At 48.0% G+C, this 12,976-nt stretch overlaps 1 protein-coding gene across 1 annotated transcript in view; it reads right to left on the bottom strand.

The window, feature by feature from the left end:
* Epas1 (endothelial PAS domain protein 1) overlaps positions 1-12,976 on the bottom strand; it is an 83,014-nt gene that overhangs the window by 28,794 nt on the left and 41,244 nt on the right. Inside the window, exons 2-4 of the mRNA XM_026385689.2 lie at positions 9,853-10,043; positions 1,389-1,540; positions 868-952 (exon numbers count right to left, since the gene is read on the bottom strand). Coding sequence (XP_026241474.1) covers positions 868-952; positions 1,389-1,540; positions 9,853-10,043 — 428 coding nt within the window. The remainder of the gene's footprint in view (positions 1-867; positions 953-1,388; positions 1,541-9,852; positions 10,044-12,976) is intronic.

Genomic DNA, 12,976 nt, shown 5'->3' with positions numbered 1-12,976 from the left:
GTAGCTCGTCTCCAATGGTGGCCCCAGTGAGCCAGGCCTCCTACACTCATGGCCTTGTGTGGGTTCCTCCCACACCATATCAGGACTGTCTGTACCTTGCTCTAACCAGCAAAATGGGGCAGTAGTGCTGCTGTGCCAGTTTTAGGACTTGACCTTGGGAAGCCCTTGCAGCTTCTACTTTTGCTCTTTTGGGAGCTGTGAGCTTCCAGGTAAGATGGCCACCCTGAAGACTCCACGTGGAGAGGGAGAGGCCCTGAGAGCCAAGAAGTGGGAGAGAGAGGTCCAGTCACCTACCTTGCCAGCCAACTGCCTCAGGCCCCACGCCTATGGGTGAGCCATCTTGCTCAATCAACCCAGCCTAGTCCAGCCCCCAATGACTACACCCAGCTGATATTATGGGGAGTAGGAGACCTGCCCACAGAACCCACAAATGTGAGAGCATGAGTGATTGCTTAAAGTCCATGTTTGGGGTAGTTTGAAGGACAACAGCTCTTCTGGGCACTTTGGCACAGGTGAGCTTATTGGTTTGAGTGGTGTCATTTGGTAGAGGCGCTTGACCCTTAGGTGATGAAATCTCCTGCAGATAGTGTGCTAACCCAAAGGAGGGCCCTGGAAATGTGAGATCAGGCATCACATGGGGCCCACAGGAGTATTTCTGAGTATTGGATCCTTTTAGAGCCCTTAATCTCACCTCACAGGCTACCAGCCTGTACAGTGGGTTGGGCCAGCTAGGGGTTTTGATGGATATCAGCTTTTTTTTCCCTGGCCATTAGTGTGGCCAAGAGCCATCTTTTCTCTGCTTTTAGACAAAGGGAAGGCAGATCCCCTCCTGGGGGGTAGGGGAGGGGGCAAGAAGAGACACTTTACCAGTTTTGAGAGTCAGGTTCTCACGGATCTCCTCATGGTCACAGGGATGAGTAAAGTCAAAGATGCTGTGTCCTGTTAGCTCTACCTGTTTCAAAAACAAGGTTAGGTTTCATTATTCCCAACACTGAAGTGAAAGGCTCCAAGAGAATCTGAGCCATTGTGCAGATTCGGAGGCAGGGAGGAGACTGCATCAAGAAGTTCTTCTCGCCACCCCAGGTCAGTGTTAGGTCCACAGGCACATGGACTAGAAGAGGACTACTGACGGGGGCAGGGGCTTGATGCATGGGCTTGAACTGAATTTAATCAGGAGAAAGCTGCCCATTAGGATGGCCACATGCAGTGCCAAACCCAATGCCAGTGGGTGGTACCGTGTTCCTGGGGTTTGTGGCCCGAGGCAGCGAGCATCAGAGTGGTCATGTGCAGGGAAAAGGTCAAGCGATATTGTGACCTACAGCTTCCACTAATTTATCCCCCAAATAGAAATGTTTTCCCTTTCTGAAAGAGGTAGAGGAATTGGTCACCTGGGTGAGTCCCATGAACTTGCTGATGTTTTCTGATAGAAAGATCATGTCGCCATCTTGGGTCACCACAGCAATGAAGCCCTCCAAGGCTTTCAGGTACAAATTATCCATCTGCTGGTCAGCCTCGGCTTCAGACTCATTTTCAGAGCAAACTGGAAAGAGAGGGGACAGTTTACATGAATGTGGTATTACAACAGATATGATGGATATCTGCCGGGATGGCTCAAGGACATTAAGGAGGCTCTTCTGGAAACACACACCTGCCAACTGACCACCCAAGTGTCTGCCACATGCCTAAACAGCAGGCACTGGATGAGCACCACTATCCAGCACAGTCTGCCAGGAACTTGGAGACAGTGTGCTATAATGACAGGGTACCTGGAGCACTAGTAGTACTGGCCGTGGCAATAGCCATCAATACAACAGTAGTCAAAACAGTAGGAACAGAAATTTTAGCTGCTGATGTATATTGAGCAATTATTACATGTGAGGTACCGCACTAAGCATTCTAGAGAGTCTTCATGGTGAAGGATGAGGTGGGTAGTATTCTGATCTCATTTTACACATGAGGTTTAGAAAGGTTAAGCCATTTGCCCAAGGTTGGGAAGCTAGCAAGTTGCAGAATCCAGAAGTCACATTCAACCTTTAAGGCTCTGGAGTCAAATCAGTTTCTATTACTAGATAAACCTCCTATTTTGAGCAAATAACAACCTCTGTGAACATCAGTTTCCTCATCAGCAAAATGGAGGCAATAACTTCCATCTCTTTGAATTTCTAAGAATGAAATAAATATGTAAAATGCCTGATATGATATCAATACTTGTGAATCTTTCTCCCATCGGCTTCTTCTGGAATACCATCACCACACTCACATTGCTCCTAGTCTGCATAGGGAATATATATAGCACACAGTGATACAAAGCTAAATAAAAATTCAAGGGTGTCATAGCTGGGTCCCAAGGAGGAGTGTAGACAGTAAATGCTCTAGGGGTCAGAGAAGGAGGGGGTTGCTTCAGGGAGACAAGAGACAACTGTTCCAAAGAAGGGGATTTGAGGAGACTCATGAAAAAGAGAGGTTTGATTCTGTACAATGAAAAGAGAAGGGCTTTCTGAGCTAAACAGGGTTGGATGGACACAGCAAAACAGAGCAAGCTCCCTCCCAGAATGGAGAAGAGGCTCATCTAGCTGAAGAAGAGGGTCCGTGTCCCAGTCTCAGAGATTGGGCCGGTGAGATAAGTCTAGTGTCCTAGAGGGCCTCACTTTCCTGTCAAAGGAGTAGAGAAGAGGAAAATCAAAGCATTGCTTTGAGGAGATGAATGTGGCTATAGCATGCAGAATGGCTTGGAAAGAATGAATCCTACAGTATAAAACAATGAGGAAGCATATGCATTAGGTAGTTGCTGGGGGCAGCCTAGGAAATCATCTACCCTGTATCATCCACTTTGTGTACCCTGGCTTATCAAGGATACCTCTGCTCTCTGCAAAATGTAGACTGACTCAGCTCTTGCAACAGACCAGAACCCCTCTCAGACCTTAAGCCCCTTGTGGTTATCCGCAGACAGCAGACTTTGTTTCGGCTACCCTTCTCCTAGTTCATTATTTAATTCCAAACATATTGTATTTATTAAAATTTATATTCATCTAGTACAAGCAAAATCCAAATATGCCTCACTTGATTTATAGAACAAGAGGATTAGAGAGTAATTTGTCACGGGTAGTAGTTAATACTCACTTAACTAATAGGAGTCTTTCAAATGGAGACTCTTTAAACGAGTGTGAAATGCAATTAGATTTACGAGCCACTTGGCAAGGAACACATCTCTCCTGTGCGGTGCTGACCTAGGGCCTTTCTGCAAGGCAATGGATTTAGTTAAATGTCTTTCCTCTTGCTCTGTAAGCTCTTAAACGTAAGCTTAAGAAGAACAGATCCAAACTAGGAGATATTCCTACCAAGGGACTACTGTGGTACCACGGAGGACCAGCTATCTTTCAGGACACGCGATCAAAGAACATATACCAGAGTTTTAGATGCTGCCATTTCTGCAGGAAAACAGAGCGGGGCCTGTACAAGGCCAGATTGGCCTTCAGAGGCAAGAGTCGCACTATATAAGGCATTATTCTGGTGGTCTTCCCTCTATTTGCCAGATTGGTGGGACGCATTGTGGGGAATGCCATCAGTTCACACCCCAATGCAGGCAGCCAGCCCATGGAGGGAGGCCACATGAGAATGGCCTTGCTCTATCCACATGCCTATACTTAGTCCCCACTCAGCATCTCTCTCGATATCTCTGTCCTTGGCCGGCTAATGAGTTGACTGGACCATTTTGAGGATGTACCCATGTTCCAAGAGTGAGGGATACAGCTGCTATTGCAGTTCCCCCAGGTCACATCCATGTTTAAATAGAGGCCTTAGGAGGGATGGTGACGGAACTCAGTGCACACATCAGGACCACCTGGAGGGTTGGCTGAAACAAAGATTTCTGGGCCTGGGGCTGCTACATAATTTGTGAGGCCCAGTGCAAAGTAAAATATGGCACTTCGTGTTAAAAAATTAAGCCAGTCTCAAGGCCCTTCCAAGTGCACAGCCCTCTAAGACTGAACAGGTTGCACACCCTTGAGGCTGGCCCAGAGGGGCCCTACACCCAGGGCTCCTGATTCCGCAGGTCTCAGGTGGGTCTGGGAATGTGCTTCACTACCAAGTTCCAAGATAACAACATGCTGTTACCTCCAGGACCACATACTGAGGGCCATTACCCAAGTCAGTGCCAGGCCCTGCAAGTGACCCTGATGTGGGGAAAAGCAGCCAGTGTTGGCAGGGGCTGACTGATGTGGGGAATGAGTGAGGAGAGGTTTTTAACATGCTGAGGTCACACCTGATAGATGGCCACCTTCTCTAGACAGCCAGAGGCCAGCCCTGTGGTTTTTGGCCTACAGAGAAGATATTTTCTCTTCAATTTCTTTGATCTCAGTGGTAATACCGACTTCAAAATCTGGAGTGATCCCAAGACAACTTATTTGGGCTAACTAGGCCCAGAGGAAATAGTTCTGCTTAAAATTTCCTGTTTTTAACAGTTCCACGGCCGCCAAGCTGGTCTCCATCGTGCCCAGTGCACTTGCTTCCAGGAGGTGGCGAAATTGGCTTCGGCAGTGGTCCCCTGGCCTTATGAGGGCAGGAGGGAGAGGGTGCTCTGGGGCCATGAAGGGAAACAGATCATCTTGGAACTGAAATCACAATGGCTGGAGGGCCAGGAAGCCAGCAGGCTGGCCCTGGGGGAACCTGGGGCAGCAGGGCTTGGGCAGGGCCTCTTCCTTCTGTGGAACTATTTGCTCTCATGGCACCTGCTCATCCTCCTGGGAGCTTCTGAGGGAACTGGGCTCTGTCACTCTCAGCCTGGAGCTGGGAAGCAGATCCTTGCCCAAGGGCCAGGAGGCTCCTGCACATGACTCCTCGGCCTTTGCCCGTGAACATCGAGTCTTTCCTGATGCAACAAGAATATTCTAGTAAATGTCAGGCAGGAGGAAAGATGAGCTGTCTGCCCTGTGCTAGGCACAAAGTCATCTGTCTACAAGTGCACTCAGTCCTGTCCTTGAGAGAATCAGGACTCCTCAGAGAGTAAGAGCAACACTGTCCCTCGAAGCCTCAGACAGCCAGCAGTAAAGTGACACAACAATGAAGAGTAAACCCTCAGTGCAGAATAAAGTAAGGAGCCCACAGCAGGGGCCAGCTGGTTCTTTCAGTGGTCTTGGGTCCTAGGTCTCAGTGGCCTGCTTCCCAGGACCCTTTGGGAGCAGTAGTGTAAAAGGCACTCTGCTGAGAGGGAGCATGCTCGGCCAGGGGAGCACAACAAGATTCTTTAATGCTAAAAATAGCCCCTGTAAACAGGCTTTGATGCCTCCCCACAGCCAGGATATGTGCAGGCTGAGGTTTCGGAGCACTTTTTCCGGAGCACCGCTCATTTCCTTCAGGCAGCCCCGCCCATGTGGGGAGGGACACCACGGGAGTCTGGCGTCTGGGGTGAGTGGGACAGGGTGGCAGAGCAGACACCACCTACCTTGGGCTCTGAGACTAGGCTGTCCCTGTGCTGCTGCTGGTCAGGGTGCTGGCTACAATCTTACCCCCCTGGCGGGGGGCACTTTTCCTCTGGGTTTTCTCCTCTGGGAAATTCCAGGACTGCTTTAACGATGCCTAAACTGCTCTGGTACGGCCTTCCTGCTTCAGAAGTGCTTGGCACTTAGTTCCCATTGCAGGGTCTTTCCTTTCAAAGGTTTCACCTAAACTAGTTTCTCCCCTTCAATCCTCCCAGCATGTAGAGCCATCAGGGTCCCCAGCTTGTCCTGGGTGTGTGGATTGTAAATGCAGTGCCAATCAAGGCACAAGGAAATCACCTGCCAGATCCTCTGCCATTCCTTAGGCACTAACATGGGCAGGCTTGGGCTACTCATACCCTTTGACAGAAGGTGTGTGTCCCACCTTCTGTGAGCACCGGAAATCCACCACTGGAGATTCCTGTCTTTGTTCTTTACCTATCTGCTTATCCTATCTTCCCTCTATGTATATAACCTTCTATAAGATATAGCACAGGGTTGGGTTCAGCAAATACCTATGGTCCGACCAGACTTCTTTGGTTTAAGTTAGAGGAATGATCTGAACAAGGTCAGTATTTCTAGAAGAGAATGTACATTAGCTGTTCTCTGCCATTAACATCCTCACATGAATCAGCTCATTGGCTTCCTTCCAAACAGGACAGAAAAAGGCCTTGATTTGGAGTGGGTGGGGCAGTAAAAAAGTAGGGGTGAAAGCCAGAGAAAACAAGTCTGAAAGTGGGGCATATGAGGGCACCAGAAGCTCTATCTGCCTCCATAGTTTTTCTCTATCCCACTTTTCCTGCATGGAAAGGTCATGGTTCCTTGGTTAAAATTACATGTCCCATATTTTAATGTCTTTCCCTTAGTGGTCGAGAGACTGGGAAATCATAATCTCCTGTTAAGCCAACATCTTCACTAAGCAAATGCAATGAATCAAAAATAAATCAGAGGGTTCCCTTTAGAAACCTGCTCAGCTGAAAATGAATTTGATATCACCATGTTTGAGTTTGGGGAAGCCCCAAATCAATTTTAGAGTGGAAACAGCCTATTTCATCTATTTACTGATGGTTTAATGCCCTCAGAATGTAGAAGTGACCTTCCTCAGTCCCAGCGTGTAAGGCTCATCTTGAAAGAGGATTTAAGACAATTAAGTGGTATTTTCACCGACGTTCCCGTCAGAGTGTTCTGTCCTCAGCCCAGCGTGGAAGCGAATATCATAAAGCTATTGTTTCAGTTTGCTTCCTGTGATACGAATCTCAATCGGTGGCCCCGACCCACAGCCTGAATGTCTCAACGTTAAGGTTTCCTCTCCAACATTCCCACACACAACAGCCTACTGTGAAAATCAAAGGGAAGCATGTTACTAAGTAAAGAAGAAACTTTTCTAAAGCCAAACCTGGTATTTTTTAGCCTTTTGAACTCTGAGATATGTAACCAGCTATTTCCTACTATCAAGTGAGCCAAAATCAGTGCTTGCTCACCTCCGTGGAAATGCTCAAATAATGAACTCACAATTTGACTTGGAAAAGCGTGGCAACTTTGCATTTTTGACAGAAACTGCTGAAAAGTGGGTGTGAGGATAGGAAGGGTTTGCCCTGGGTTTTCTTTGACATCATTTCACCAGAAGCCGATTCTTATTACAAGTCAATGTACTCGCTCATCCAATTTTTTTTGTTTGTTTGTTTCTAAGCTATAGTTTATTCAGCAAGCTAGAGGATATGGCCTTTTATGTCATCTTGATGCCCTAGCAACGCTGCAGGTACGGAGCGCTGTTCCCTTTGTACAGATGAGGAAACTAAGGCCCACAGACAGGAGTGTTCACAAGGCTGCGGAGAAAAAAGGCAGCCACGCAGAGATTCCAATTGCAGGAGCCCTGCATTCCCTTCTCACCAATTCCGTATTTCTCTCCATTATGTGCCAAGTATTTAAAAAAAACAAACTGTGATTTAAAAAGTAAAAGAGCCTGTCTCACATACAATTTCTGAAAACAGTTTCAACACTGGTCCAGAGAATGCCTGGCAGGAGCCTGGGAGAGGGCGTGGAGAAAAGAGGGAGCCGAGGAGCCATCTCGTCCTTCTCTGGCGGTGCTGGTTCTGTGAGGGCTTCTCCTTCAAGGACATCAGATGGCCCAAAGTAGAAACTTTTTATCCTTTTCTGTCATTTTCTTCCCTTGGGACAGAGAGGCCCAGAGCCGATATGCTGGGGGTTCTGGTCAATCTAGGGTTGAGTCCAGAGAGAAGGTAGGCAGTTTGTGTCCACCATGCTCAGCAGCTTCTGAGCTCCGACGTGTGATGTCCCACTGAAGTCACTCTGGTCCTGTTTCCATGGGTGAGTCTAGCAGGTAGGGGTTCACACCAGCACACACGCAAGCAGAGGGCCCAACCTCTAACCGGTGGCCCTAAGACAATCTCTGACCTACTGAGAAGGACAACTAGGCTTGCATGGGGACAAACACAGATGACAAATCCCTGCACCGTGGGCAAAGACAAGAACAACTCTATTCAGGTGTAAGGACCTCCTGAGCATCCACCACTCAGGGCCAGCCCTGATCAGCTCCTAAGTGTCCCCCTTTGACTGTGGTTCCCTCCTCCAGGCCCCTCAGCCCTTGTCCACATCTTAGCCTGACCAGGTTTGCAGAATCCTCCTGTGATCTCCTGTCTGCCTTTCTCAAAAGGACCTGAATTCCAGGTGGAGACTCACCATGGGCTAAATGTGTGAATTTGAGCAACCTTAACTTTCCTGTTCCTCACTTCTCTGTGAAACCAGGAGTAACACCAAGAATCCAAATGCATTCAGAGAGACATCCTAGGATTGATAAATGACCCCTCAGGGGCTCTCTGTTGGCAGAGGAAGGGGTGGTCAGGAAGAAAGCAGTGGCTAGCCTGAAGGAATCACAGTCTAAGAGCAGAATTTCAGGTACCACGGCAAGGAAGTAGGGGTGTGGGGAGGGGTCTCTATCCAGTCATTAAACCCTCCACAGCCTACTCTGTGTGTGTAGTAGATGATTCCCACACTCCAGACACTGCCCTCAGCTTCCAGGAAGAAGAGCCTCTTTAAAAGAAAGAGGGACACCAGGTCTCACAATGGCTTCTCTGGGAGCCTTTCTTCTATCCAGCTTGGCCGGGCTTTGGTTCATTGTTCCTTCTTTCTGGAGCGTCTGTGACTGAGTCTGCTGTGGCCTTGCTTTGTTTGTAGAGATTGCCTCTCCCCTCAGCGCTCCCCCACCCCCTGCACTACTGGCTCTTTTCCGAGACTGCGTAGTCAGTCCTGTGACATAGGCTTAGCCTCCAACCCTTGGGCCCTCTGAGCCGCGTTCTCTCCCCTGAAGGTCTTTCCCCCATATCCTTCCTGTGCTCAGGGCCCAGAATAGCACAGGCTGGTGTGGCCTCTTGGCTTCACACTGGATTCCCTCTGCTAGGGGCTTTTTTCCTGGAATAGCCACTTTGCAATGGGATGACAGAACCAGCCTGTCCCCAAGGTATCACACTCACTCAGGAAAACCGAAAATGAACCACAAAAGCCCCTGTCCTCCTGACTACCTCCTTCCCATGAACCCCCTTGGACACTGCCCACCTGGAGCGCCAGACCCTCTGCGGCACGCTGCCCAGAGTCCTTACAGAACGGACAGACTAGATGAGATTGCCACATAGGATCTGGAACTGGAAAACTTCTCGGGCTGCCTCTCCCTGGTCAAGGACCAACAGGAAATGGTTTTTGAAGAATGTAACCCTCTGAGAAAAAAGAATGTTCTGTGAACCATGAGTTGCAGAGATACGAGGGAGGGTGAGAGTTTATGGGTTCTCTGGGGAGGATGACACATGAGGTGGTCATCAGCCAGAGGCTCCCCCATGGAAAAGATCACTGCTAGGCGTCGTTCCAGTTAATTCTCACAGGCACCCTATGCAGTAACCATGTTTAACCCCATTTTACAGGTGAGGAAATCAAGGTTCAGAGAGAACAAATGACCTACTTGGCTCAACTGGCTAGACAGAGGAAATAATTGAATGGGCATACCATCACGACTGTCCCAGAGAAGACAGCAGCAAAATGCTTCCTGCGGGCAGGTGCAACCTCTCTGGGGAAGTCAATGAAGACACTCTTGGTTCCCCCAGGCCCCTTTCTTCTCCTCACCTCCAGGTACCATGCGTTTGCTTGATCCTGACCATGCCCTCCTCCCTAGCTGTGTTCATCGTCTAGGTCATTGCTGGAGACATGTTCGACATGAGGGAAAAGGACACCAATGCTGGGGGCGGGGTGTTTGTAAAGTAGGGTGTCTGAAAGGAAGGCTTTGCACCTCTGGCACCCTGGGGGCTCTTGGGTATAGGAACACGCTGGTAAGGCTGCCCTCTGTGCCCTCCCGGGGACCTACCACCCTCACCTGAGGACAGGAGCTTGTGTGTTCGCAGGAAGCTGATGGCCAGGCGCATGATGGAGGCCTTGTCCAGGTGGGAGCTCACGCTGTGGGGCAGGGGCAGCTCATGGGCCAGCTCGTAGAAGACCTCCGTCTCCTTGCTGCGCCGGCACCTGGCAGCATCTCGGGACTTCTCCTTCCTCCTCTCTGAGCTGCTCCTAAATTGAGAGACAAGGAATTAGTCCTCAAAAGTTCACCATCACCTTATTACACCCCTGGTCAAGACATGGCTGGGGGACCCCACAGCACAGTGCAGCCAAACTCTCCCATGGAATCAATGTGGGCTCGTACTGGTGGCGGGCACCCTGCAGCCTGCTGCCTGCTTTATGTGGTTGGTTCTGTGCGTGTGGGTATTGGTGTCTCCCCAATGCCTCCCTCCTCCGCCATACCCATGGTGTCCAGGGCAGCACCTAATATGGGGAGGGTAACCACAAAGACCCACGGATGAAGAGAGTAAACTGGCAATGCCTTGGATCTGGTCCTGGATTATCTGGGGACAGGGGTCCATGTGCAGAGATGGGAAAGAAAGGGCGAGGAAGCAATGGTCAGTGGCCCGGAGGTCAAAAGCTCTAGAGAACAAGATGAAAAACCATCTCAAGAGCCTCTTTCTGGATAAGATGCACTCAGGAAAAGTGAAGACTTCTATCTCATTTTATATCCGAGAGTGATTTCTCCAGCAAAACCTGAAAATGCCATCTAGCCCAAGAGGAACTGCTACCTAGACACGCATCAGCCAAAGAGCACACCTATCAAGAGCTAAAAAAGAACTGTATACAACCAGAGATATGAAAAATTGTGCTCTATATGTGTAGTAAGAATTGTAATGCATTCTGCTGTCATGTATGAAAAGAAAAAAAGAATAGGTGCAAATACATTTTCTCTCCAGACTCTGCCAGCCTAGATCAAGAGTTTCTAGTGCTCAGTGTCCTCTTTGCTGCAGCACGGAGGAAGGAAAGATGACAGATACCAAAGCCTACCTCTTTTGGGAAGTACTAAAGAAACCCTTGGTCTTCGAGTTTGAGCACGGGCAAGTTTTAAAGCTAGAATGTCTGGGCTGGCATTCTAACTTCTTGGCTTGCTATCCTGGCGAGCTTAAGTTACCTGAACAGTTAGTTTATCTTTATTTTCCTCATCTGTAAAATGGTAATAACTGCACCCACCCCACAGAGTTATTGAAGGACTAAATGTGATTATTTATGTAAAATATTTAGCATCAGGCCTATCCCAACTGTAAGCAACCACTGTTAAAATAAAATATCTGTGGATGAAAAGATTAATAGGTGTATAAAATTCCAAAATGGCATAGGACGATCCTATTTTCATAGAAATGTATATGTTATACATTGTATTTCCTATATATCATATAAAAATGTGCAGAAATACGATAAAATTATAACTTCTTATAGTGATCACTGACTTTTAGGTATTATCTGAAATAGTGCCATGCAGGTGTCTCTAATTCAAACAGCTATCCTCAGAAGCAGGTATTATTATACCTGATTTACAGATGAGAAAAGGGACCAACAGAGGCTAAATTATTCGCTTGTGGCTGCTAGCAGGTAAATGGGGAAGTGGGACTTTGCACGGAGAAGATGGGCCCCAGATTCCAGTCATTTGGCCATCAGTGACTTCTCTGTCTCTTTTTCTTCAATACTATTAATAGTTACAGGGTAGTGGACATTTTCCTCCCCCAGGGTTTAATCTATATTTCCTTATGTTTCTACAAATAGCCTACATTGCTTGTGTAACCAAGAAGTTTCTTTTTCAATTTTTTAAAAAAGTGTTCAATGCAAGCTCATGCCTCTTGAGGCCTCCGTCCAACCATCTCCATCTCGCTCGCTCAGCTGCCTTCTGAGATTTCCCAAATGAGGGCTGCTTCTCTTTTGTTTGGTTTTGCACAGCCTGTTATCAGGACACAGAATTCATATTGGGGGATTCACAGATTGTTGACACGTCTCTCAAACCCCTCAAGATTTGGGGCAGAAGCATTGTTTTGACTTTACGACAAATTTCATTTACAAAGACAGAACATCCAGCTCCCTGGATGGATTAAGCAACACATACTCACGCTGCAGGAAGAATTGTCCAACAGCTGCTGATGGTCAGGATGATCCTTCAGAAAATTGTGAAATTTTTTTTCTTGTCCTCCCTTTTCTGTTTTGGTTTGTTTGTTTTTATCTAACCCTTGCTCCCTCCTTTTTCCCTGGCTTTCAGCTCTCAAGACTCTTGCCCTTCACCCCATTCTCCTCCCTTCTCAGAACCCACCTTAGGGCAATTTTGCTTTTGTGACCAGACTTGAAGGACAGTTTGCATGCTAGTCCCTTGCATGTGCATTTTAATCCTGACCTTTGATGGGGAACAGTTAAAGGTTTGCAGGAACTGTGGCACAGGAAAGGCAGGTGGAAAGGGGGCGGGATATTAACATTGTATACATCATGCCGCTGCGTCAGGAGAGCCAGGTAAAAGGTGTTGAATTCCACTCTCTCTCACTGACCCTCATATCCTGACAAAAGCATCATCAACACACATCCCACTCACCAGGGGCATCTGGAGAAGCCATCCCCAGATGAAGAGATTCCAGAACAGGCTGCCACGTGAACAGCAGCATCTGTAAGCACACGGCTTCCCTTTGATGATGGCCACTGCCCCTTCCTTAGAGAAGTGCACACAAGGCAAAAGAAGAGCCCGAGAGGGAAGAGGCACCCTGAAGGCAACGTTCTGACAGTGGCGTTCGAGATCTGAGTCCTGCAGTACTCCTTCAACCACACAAACATTTACTGATACCTATGTATATGGCTGCAGCTGCACCAAGAGACCTAAATGTATGACCTCTTTATAATCTTCTTACCAACACAACTTGGAATGTCTTGTTTACATAACTTATAGATGTAGAAATGGAGACTCAGCCATATCATGTCATTTTTCCAACGTCACAAAGTTAATGCCATCATGAGTCCTTGTTTACAGTCAGTGAGCGGACACAGAGCAGTTTTGAGATCTAGGTACTCCCTGTCTCTCCATCCTTGCAACCCCTGAGGGGAGGGCAAGATAGACATTGCCAGTGCCCCCATTTCAGCTATTTGGAAACTGA

This window comes from Urocitellus parryii, chromosome 12, assembly GCF_045843805.1.
Source record: "Urocitellus parryii isolate mUroPar1 chromosome 12, mUroPar1.hap1, whole genome shotgun sequence".
Lineage (NCBI taxonomy): Eukaryota > Metazoa > Chordata > Mammalia > Rodentia > Sciuridae > Urocitellus > Urocitellus parryii.
Note: the sequence above shows the minus strand (reverse complement) of the source record. Positions and strands in the feature narration are given on the sequence as shown.